Raw genomic sequence first — 9889 nt, forward strand, 5'->3', positions numbered from 1 at the left:
GGAACTCTTGATGAGAATAGAAAGCCTTTCTCCGGGAGAGCGGTTGATGGTGTCAAGCTACTGACTTGGCAGGTAGCAGCCTAATGCATAACCACGACAGCACCAGGGTTCCTTAAGTATCAAGAGACACGACTAAAGTTCTATGCTACTTTACTACTGCAACCTTCTCAGCCATCCTGGTGGCACTGCCAGGTAAGCATTGGGCTGCCAACCACAAGGCTGCTGGTTCAACCCCTGGTCTCCCGGAGGGAGGTCTCTGAGGCTCTCTGCTCCTGTGAAGCCCTGTGCAGGGTCGCCCTGATTTGGAATTGATGCCAGGGGCCTCGGTTTGGGTGTCAGTGCCATTTGGTCAGAGCTGTCAGAATGCATTACGCCGCTTTGAATCACATGGATTCTTTTGCATGCACGCTCGTAGTTGAAAGGTGTTGTTTTAAGTTTCTACTTCTTTATGCCACTGCACCATGAGCACATTCAGCAATACGTAGGAATCCCCGTTTACCTGGGGCATTGACACAGAAGCCCTTCCTGGGGGAGGGTGGTGTGGTGTGGTGTGGGGGGAGGTCCAGAGATAGGTGACACAAGATGGACCCGGCTCACGAATCCCTTCCAGGAACCCCTCCCAGACGGCGTGGTTGCACCGTGGTGTGGCACAATGCAAGGGGGCCTGGAAAGAAACCTCACTGCCCCCCTAATCTCCCTCCAGCACAGGAGGCTCTGGGGTCCCCGTCTCCTGGGAGACCATGCTTGTCAGGCCTGGCTGGTACCAGGCCCGTCCCTGCTGCTGCTCTCAGGTCCCCCAGCCCCCACATGACGAGGAAAGGGCGGCTCAGAGAGGTGAGGCAGGTTGCCCACAGCACACAGCATTCAGACCCAGTGCTCAGAAGTCAGTAGCGCCATCAGGACGCCCCAGCTAGGAGGGGGAGGGGAGTCCTGAGAGACCCAGGCTGAGCCTCCGGCTGGCCACTCTCTGGGAACCGTCTCTCCACCGAGCCACCCATTCCTCCATTGGCCCAGCTGTGTCCCTGAGCACACATGGGAGGGAATTGTCCCCGTGCCCTTGGGGACATCTGGCGAAGGATTTGTGTCTCTTCTCCTGGGTCGAGGCTGGGGCTGGGGGTGGCTGAACGACTCCAGGAAACATGAGGCATGGGGGCCTCTCAGTCTCCCTCCCCGGTCTACCTTCTCTTTATCCTAACTCATATCAGCCTGCTGTTTCCCAGATTGACAAAGGGCTGGAGACTGGGGGCTTGGGAAAGGGGTTATTAGCCTTATCAGTCATGGCCAGAAACCTGTGGGCCACGCTGTGGACTCCAGAGGCCCCGTCCTAGAACCTGCCGTGGCCCCCCACTGCCTGCAGGGCAGCGCCTCAGTCCATAGGTGTTGGAGACTGAGCCCAGGCTGGCTGTCGCCTGGCACTGCACCTCAGAACCTTTGCACACTCTATCCGTGCCACTGGAATGCCTTAACCTCACCCTCCCTAGTCCCCACCACTCTCCCTGCCTGCCCCTGGCCCCTGGTACTAGCTCAGCGGTTCTCAACCCGTGGGTTGCGACCCCTTTGGGGGTCGAACGACCCTCATACCAGTAGCAAAATGACACTGATGAAGTAGCAGCGAAAATAATTGTGTGGTTGGGGGTCACCACCACATGAGGAATTGTATGAAAGGGTCGTGGCCTTAGGAAGGTTGAGAACCACTCTACTAGCTGGTTCCCCCCCCTCCCCGTTTCTCCCCCCCTGGGGGCAGGGCGCAGCTCAGGTTATCTCTGTAGCTGGCACAGTTGTTCAGTGCGGGTGCTCCCCGCCCACACCCCATCAGTGAGGCTCCCTAGCTACAGCTCATGCCCACTCTTCCCTGCTTCGCCACCAGCTAACCTGGGATGCGGCTTTCTTTTTGTTTCCCTTTCAGGCCTGCCTTCTGCACCGCTCCAGGAGGGTAAGCCTCGGTCTTGCCATTTTGCCCTGGGCTGTGTCCCTAGAGCTTGGGTTGGTGCCTGGCAGACAGCCGGTGCCCAGGGAGGCCATGTTGAGCATCAGTGAATGAACGCAGCCACCTCTGACAGGGAGGCCCGGGTCTCACCTGCCTGGGGCCAGCCTCCTCCTCTCGCCCTCGGCAGCCTTCTTCCCGGTGGGCTGGAGCTGGCATCCTGGCGGCCATGCAGAGGGCTGGGGCAGGGGGCCGGAGGGCCTCCGACTGCGGCCCGGCTCCACACAGGCCCAGGTGCATCACCAAGTTCGCCCAGGTAGGTGGGCTGCCCTCTCGGGGTGCACTCTGGGGCCCAGTCGTGGGAGGCAAGCCCTGGAGTGGGGAAGCAATAGGTCAAGGATCTATACCCACCTTGACAGAGGGTTTGGTGTGTGTGTGTGTGTGTGTGTGTGTGTGCGCGCGCGCGCGCACAGATGAGGAGATAGGGCCACTGGGTGCAGAGACTCCACTGAGGTCACCTGCTGGGAAAGCCATAGACCCTGGGCTTGGGGGCTGGGCCCTGTCCCCATGCACAGCTTGCCTGACGAAGGAAGCAGTGTGTGTTGGGGGGGTGGTTCAGAAATTGGAGGAGGGGTGACAGGAGCCGTGGTCCTGCCTCCTGCCCATTTCACCCCCACTTGGAGCAGTATGTGGGCTCCTTCCCCGTGGACGACCTGGACCCCCAGGAGAGCGCGTGGCTGGTCCAGCAGCAGCTGTGGGCTCTGAAGGTAGGTGGCTCAGTTGCTGGGGCTCACTTCGCGGGAAGGTCTCTGTCTTGCGATGTCGGGTGGGGAACGACCCTCCGGGACCATGTGGTCCACCCTCTCCACCCCACCCTGGCCATGTAGAGATGGGTAGGCGCAGCCCTGGAGCTGCAGGACCTACACCATTGGGAGGAGGCCCAGCCAGGGCCCACCCCAAGGCACTCCCTTCTAGACACTTGACCCTCACAGTTGGAAGTCCCCAGCAGTGGTGGGAGAGATGGCCCGGAGGGTCCCCCAGGAGTCATGCATACTTCCCCAGCTCCTGGTGGGGCCACGGATGCACCAGGGCTCGGTCCCCTGGCAGGTGGGGTGGGGTTGGTCAAGTAGCTTAGGGAAGGGGCTTGAATTGGGGCAGGGTCTGGGAGGAAATGTTTGCCTTCCGGTCATCACCAGCTCTCTTCCTACCCAGGACTGTCCTCGACGCCGGGCGGTCATCCTGAAATTCAGCCTTCAGGGCCTCAAGATCTACAGCGGGGAGGGTGAGGTAGGAACCCGTGCGGGTGCAGGAGAAGGCCCATTCACATCCACCTGGTGCTGGCTACAGCTCAGCCCCAGCTTCCCCCAGCCATTCCCCCTCCCCACCCTCCCACCGGAGCCCAGAGCCAGGGCTGGGGCTTTGTGCTTTCTCTCTGTGAGGGCCTGTCTGCAGGCTTCTCCCCCATTTCACCCTCCAAACTCTAGGGCCATCCCCTGGACTGCTCCCCAGGAGCATGTGGCTTGGGCGTGGCCATGTGTCCGTGGGCTGCCTGTCTTTTTCAGGCTGGCCCAGCAGTAGTCAGTGGCTGGCTTCTGGTGGCAGTGGGAGGACGGCCTGATTCAAGTGCGAAACCACTGGGGGTTCCCCTCTCAGATGCCCATCCTTTAGCCTCTCTTTCCCTCCTGCTGCCCCCCAAGTTCAGTGCAGAGCAAGGAGCCCAAGCCCTGTAGCCACAGGAAAGAAAGGGGTTCATCTAAAGCAGGGTTGAACAGGTCCTGGGGGAGGGAGGGAGGGGTTCTTCACCCCAGGAGCCAGTGGACCCCAGGTTGGGCAGGTGGGTGAGCAGACTCTGGGGGGCTGCCAGCAGGCACAGGGCCAGCTGGGCTGGCAGACGAAGGCGGGTGGTGGGTTTGAAGGTGGTCGCTGTGTACTGCCCTCCACCCAGGTGCTCCTGATGGCACATGCCTTGAGACGCATATTCCACTCTACCTGGTGCCCGGCTGACTGCCAGTTTGCCTTCACTGCCCGAAACCCACGGAGCCCGGCCACCAAGCTCTTCTGCCACCTCTTTGTGGGCAGCCAGCCTGGAGAGGTATCTGGGTCTGAGACATGGGACCCCCAGGAGGAAGACTAGGTATCTGCCCTGAGCCTATCCTGGGCACGTGCCCTCCCCACATAGGCTCTCCTGGCAGCTCTACCCACTAAGTGCTCCCCAGAAGAGAGCTAGCATCTTCAGTGTCCCCTAGGACCCAGGGCAGGGCCCGGCCCTGCATGTGGACATTGGAGTGTCACCCTCCAGGCCTCTGCCCATGCTGTTCTCTGCCCTGAGTGCCTGCCTCTTCCTTATCCCCCATGGGGTGCCAGCTGGGCATATCCTTCAAGGCACAGCCCAGGTGTCCAAAGCCCATCCCTACCCACTCCTCTGGGTCATGACATGACATGAACGGCACTCCGTCACCAGCTGCCCCCAATCACAGACACTTGAGTTCTTTGAGAGCAGAGAGCACATCTTGCACGCAATTGGGTGGAGGCTGGCAGATAGGTCTTGGCAGCCCAGGCTAGTGTGACCACCACGAACAACAGAGCCTTCCTGACAGCCAATTAAGTCACAAGCTGAGGCTGGGTTTGGGTCGGTGCAGTGAGCATTTGCCATTGTATGAGAGAGAGGAAACCTACTGGCATAATGGTCAGCAGTTCAAAACTACCAGCCTCTCCTCTGGAGAAAGAGGAAGCTGCCTGTTCCCATAAAGATTTGTAACCTCAGGAGCCCTCAGGGGCAGATCCACTCTGTCCTGTAGAGTCGCTGTGAGCCAGAATTTATTTGATGGTAGTGGCTTTGTGCGCCAGATGTGGTCTGGCTGCTGAGGTGGCAGGTGGCTAAGACCCGGTCCTCAGGGAGGTAGGGGTAAGGAAGCAGGCCCAGAGAGGTGCCATGCTTTGCCTGGGATCACAGGGCTCCCAAAGGGCAGAGGCAGGACTGGAACCTGGGCACATGGCAACAGGCTCTTAGCCACTCCTTTCAAAGGCTTATACTGCCGGGGTATGGGGCAGGACAAACTAAGGGGGGGACTAGCAGAGTGGATGTTCAGTGTTTGTTGAACGACTAACAGAAACTGGCAGAGGCGGTGGTGAGGTTTTGAGGGGCTGAGCGGAGTTTTCCAGGGAGCGCATCCCCAGGCGAGGGGCAAGCTGTGCACCAAGTGGGTGGATGCCTGAGGAGCTCCGCAGGAGGCCTCTCCCAGTGGAGTCCCCCTCCCTCCCACAGGTCCAGATCCTGCACCTGCTCCTCTGCCGTTCCTTCCAGCTCGCCTACCTCTTGCAGCACCCTGAGGAGCGCGCACCGCCAGAGGCTGGCCTAGGGTCTGTGGAGGACGTGCCCCGGAAGCCCGTGCCCAGCCCTGGGGGCGCCCCTGGCCTGGCACGGGAGCCCTTCGGCCGTGATCAGCTCTCCCAGAACGTCCATGCCCTGGTCTCCTTCCGGCGGCTGCCTGCAGAGGGGCCAGGAGGCAGTGGGGTACGAAGCACCCCAGCCAGAGAGTGGGCGGTGGGCAGGGGCCCTGGGCCAGATGCTGGGGAGTCCTTAAGGGGCATACAGGGCCCTGGACTTGGAGGGTGGGGACGTCACGTGGCCGAGCCCTAGCCTGGCCACCCCTCTCATGACTCTTGGTGCTCTAGAGGGAGCTGCTGGATCTGGAAGGCCGAGGGGGCACCCGCCACGCTCGCCTGGGGAACCCCTACTGCTCCCCCACCTTGGTACGCAAGAAGGCCATCCGCAGTAAAGTGATCCGCTCAGGGGCCTATCGCGGCTGCACCTATGAGACGCAGCTGCAGCTGTCGGCACGGGAGGCCTGTGAGTGGTCGTGCAGGGCCGCAGCAGGGAGGAGGCTGCTTGATGGGGGAATGCAGCCTCCCTCCTGCTGACCCCGCCCTGGGTGGTCTCCTTAGTCCCTGCTGCGTGGGAGGCGTGGCCCCGAGGACCCAGTGGCCCTGCGTGCCTGGTGGAGAGCGAGGGCAGCTTGACTGAAAACATCTGGGCCTTTGCTGGCATCTCCAGGTGAGAGGGACCTGGCTGGCCAGGTGCCTAGCTCCTTAGGTGGTTGGACGGGCTATGGTCGCCATCTACCCATCCCCCCCGCCCCCCCCAAAGGCCCTGAAGTGCACATGCAGGCCAAAGAAGTCTTGCGATGGGCCTCACCTTCCTCCAGCATGAACGGAGGATACTAAAGGGCTGGGGGATGCACCAAACGGTGCGAAGCCCTCAGTACCTGGCCTGTTACAGGCCGCACCTGTGCGGTGCAGGGTGTGTGTGTGTGTGTGTGTCCATGGTCGCTTGGCACTTGGGTCTGCAGTCTGAGCCCAGACAAGGGGTCACTCCTCAGCTTCAATCCTCTGCCCGCCCAGGTCCTGCGGCCTCACCCTGCTGCGGAGGGACGTGTTGGGGGCCTTCCTGCTGTGGCCCGAGCCAGGCACCGCGGGCCAGTGGCGTCTGTCGGTGCGGACACAGTGTGGCGTGGTGCCACACCAGGTCTTCAGGAACCCTCTGGGCCGCTACTGTGTGGAGGTAAGAGTGGGGCTGCCTTTGGCTGGCCCCCTGCCCCTGCAGCCCCTCCCTTGTCTACCCGTGAGGAGCAGTAGTGGTGGTGTGGTTAGGCTTTGGGCTGCTAACGACAAGGTCAGCAGCTTGAAATCACCACTCTCTCCGTGGGACAAAGGTAAGGCTTTCTACTCCAGGAAAGAGCTACAGTCTCGGAAACACGCTGGGGCAGTTCTACCCTGTCCTCAGAGGGCTCCTGAGTCCCAGTGAGTGTCTAAGCGCAGAGGTCTTGAGCCTGCCTCCTGGGAGGCCTCATTGGCTCTTCCTGGTTCTGCCCCTTACTAGATTCCAACACCCGGTTCTGGGTCATTGTGTCTGTTTGGTCCCGCCTCCACTGGCTCTGCCCTGGCTTCCAGGCAAGCTGGGTGCTGGTCTGCCCTGGCTTCCAGGCAAGCTGAGTGCTGCTGCGGGGAGGGGTCATCAGAGAGTCTGGAGCCAGGGACCAGGCCTTTGCACACCCTAGCCTAACTTTTGGGAGAGGTGGAAACTGACTCAGAGAAGTCAAGAGCTTGCCCAGGCCCACACAGTCTCTGACCAGGTCTGGAGTCACTGGATCACAGGCTTTAAGGGACTGGGCTGGGAGGGGGCTGGGGGAATGGTGTCTGTCTGGCTGCTGTGAGCTACCCTCAAATGAATCAGGATTGTGGGAGCGGGTGGCATACACCTGGCCTAAGCTTGGGGGAGGTGGGAGCTGGCAGTGAAGCCCCTCTTACCCTGTCTCCCCACCCAGCACCTGCCTACCGAGTTCCCCAGCCTGGAGGCCCTGGTGGAACACCACTCAGGCACGGAGCGCAGCCTCTTCTGCTCCCTGGACATGGGTCACCTGAACCCTGGCTACGAGGAGCAGGACTGTGGGCCGGAGGGCAGGCCACCCAGGACGCTCCGGCCCCTGAGCCATGCCAAGTCAGAGGCAGAGTTGCAGGGCCTGGGCTAGACTGACCCATGCCCCCAGGCCCTGCTGGGCCCCAGCTCCTGGGCCTCAGCTGGCCACTTGACCTTCTACCCTGCTGGTTGGTCACCAGTCCCACCTGGCTCCTCAGCCCCTGGGCCATTCTTTCGTCACTCCAGTGCCTGTGGGATGGGACCCCAGAGATTCGGAGAGCTTCCAGGAGGGCCATGGGACTGCGTGACTGGATGCTGTCCTCTCTGAGCTCCCACGGATCCCTTGAGGTGGGCCGGAAGGGATTTGCCCTGTGGAAGGGTAGTCAGCCTTAGGGCCCTGGGTGAGGAAGCCAGACAGGGAGGAAGAGGTGCCTGGGAAGCAGGGATGAGTCCTCACTGGGGGCCAAGGCCTGGGTGTGAGTCAGCACCCCCCACTCCTTGCCCCCAAGAGAACAGAACTGACTCAGTGGAGCGTGTAGGTGTGGAGGCTGGGCTGACAGTCTGCTTCCCTGTTTGCCTGGGGCTCAAGGGCTCTTACCTTGCATTCCAAGAATGGGGGGCTGGGAAGGTATAGAAAGGGCACGATGGACCAAGAGCTGTGCCCCCTGAAGCCTGGGCAGGGCTTAACCCTGCATGCAGAGAGACCCAGAGCCAAGTCCTGTTTAAGAAGGCCGGCTTGTCCCCCCGCCCCTTCAGAACACACAGCACTGAGTCAGGCCTTCTCCTCTCAGTTCTCGTCCCCTCCCTCATATTCCCAGGAATCACCCAGACCTCCCCACCCCAGGGGCTCATTTCCTTAGGTCATTGGGCTGGGAGGGGAAGTGGCTAGCCACAGGGTTAAGGGATGACCGGGGCCCAGGCCCTTGCTTAGAGCATTCTGGGGTTTGGAGGCTGCCTTAGGAAGCCCCCAGTGTGGGTATTCCCTGACCATGGTGGCAGGGCCACCTGGTTGGGCCAGCTCGCTTTCCCTTCCTGGAAGGTAGCGTATGAACAGAACCAGCCACGTGCGGATCTGGTGTGTGGGCCCTACCTAGGAGCTGGGGGCGGGGATGGGATGGGAGGTAGAGTCCCCATGGAGAGTGGGCCCAGGGAACTGGCTCTAGTCTTCAGGCAGTGGCCCCGACAAACCTAGGCATCAACTCCACAGACAAACCCGAAGCTTCTGAATTTGGGACCAGCCCATTTCAGAACTTCTGGGAGTTGGTTATGTGTTGGACTGCTAACTACAAGGTCAGCAGTTCAAAGCCACCAGCCACTCCTGGAGAAAGATGAGGCTTTCTACTCCGGCACAGACTTAAGTCTCCTCGGAAACCCTGCCCTATGGGGTTGCTAAGAATCAAGTGACTCCGTGGCAGTGAGTTGAATCCCGAGGCCGAGGCTTAGTCCTGAGACAGGGTGGGACGGATTGTCACTGCCTTCAAACCAGCAGGTTCCGTAGTCTTGGGAGGAACAGAACAGGGAGCAGAGGTGGAGTTGGGAAGTGGGAAGGCAGGATCCCAGCAGACTCGGGCAGGGGGTGCCCAGCCTGTAACTCCCATCCAGAATGTGATCTTAGATAAGCACCTTTCCTGCCAGGCAAGTGAGTCATAGTCCCAAGGGAGAGGAGGAAGCTGTCCTGTTGGGGCGGGGTGGGGCTAATAGTCAGTGTGCTTAGGGGCCAGGACTAGGATGTCATCGTGTCTGCTGAGCCCATCTCCCTGGCCCAAGTCCAGGCCCCAGACGCACTTTCCCCTAATGATTCAGTGCCCCAGGTTACACCGAGGATGGGCACTTAAGAACAAACACCTTATAACTGGGCAGGCTAGGTCCAAAGCTAACCTCAACGGGGGTGGGGGTGGTTTTGTTGCCTCCAGAATCCTGCACACAAGGTTCCTTCTTGGGTGCTGTCACATCAGATCTGATCTGGCCCCCAAGGTGTCTGTGATCTCTGTGGGAGCAGGTCACCAGTTCTTTTCTAGCAGAGTGGTGCATTGAAACATTGGAACCCACGAGTGCTTAACAGCTGTGCCACCAGAGCCCCTTGCTAAGGTGTCGGGATACGAGCACACTGAAGAGACCAGCCTTCCCCAAGCACTTGCACATGGTTTGAAACCACGGGTCAGGTCGAGCACACAATGCAAAAGTGCCCCGTGCCTCCAGTGTAGGTCACAGGTGTGGCTGTTCACACCAGCTCCGCTGGGTCCCTCATCCTCCTGGCTCTGGACTTGAAACAAATAAAAAGGCATTCCTTCCCATTGTCTGGCACAGACTGTTCCTTTGAAAGGCGAGGTCTTTGTTGAGCTTGCCCGGTTTGTTTTTTTGTGGTTTTTTTTTTTTTTTTGTCAAGCCTTCTTTCAGCTGGGGCTGGGGAGCCAGGCATGGCCTGGTGCCCTGACAGACTCTAGATGTGCTTATTCCTCTTCGTTTAAAACCTTAGGGCATGTTCCCTAAGGAAGACTCAGATCCTCATGTTCTGGCGGCTCTCCCACCCTCCACCTGGTTGGTTAACA

At 60.3% G+C, this 9889-nt stretch overlaps 1 protein-coding gene across 2 annotated transcripts; it reads left to right on the forward strand.

Annotated features, from left to right (window-relative positions):
• Positions 1-9634, forward strand: SH2D5 (SH2 domain containing 5). 2 transcript variants are annotated; one of them, XM_045299280.1, is made up of 10 exons: positions 1-192; positions 1907-2240; positions 2544-2691; positions 3137-3211; positions 3870-4016; positions 5190-5438; positions 5600-5774; positions 5870-5978; positions 6326-6485; positions 7249-9634. In XM_045299280.1, exons 2-10 carry the CDS (start codon positions 2038-2040, stop codon positions 7450-7452), a joined length of 1470 nt encoding a protein of 489 aa, XP_045155215.1. In that variant the 5' UTR covers positions 1-192; positions 1907-2037; the 3' UTR covers positions 7453-9634. The 2 variants fall into 2 exon arrangements, with proteins under 2 accessions (XP_045155215.1, XP_004705190.1); XM_004705133.2 differs by lacking the exon at positions 1-192 and having other exon boundaries at positions 2082-2240; positions 2611-2691.
• The last annotated feature ends 255 nt before the right edge of the window (positions 9635-9889 follow it).

The sequence above is a fragment of the Echinops telfairi genome, unplaced genomic scaffold (genome assembly GCF_000313985.2).
Source record: "Echinops telfairi isolate 266 unplaced genomic scaffold, ASM31398v2 ScPeMD7_7457;HRSCAF=8495, whole genome shotgun sequence".
NCBI lineage: Eukaryota > Metazoa > Chordata > Mammalia > Afrosoricida > Tenrecidae > Echinops > Echinops telfairi.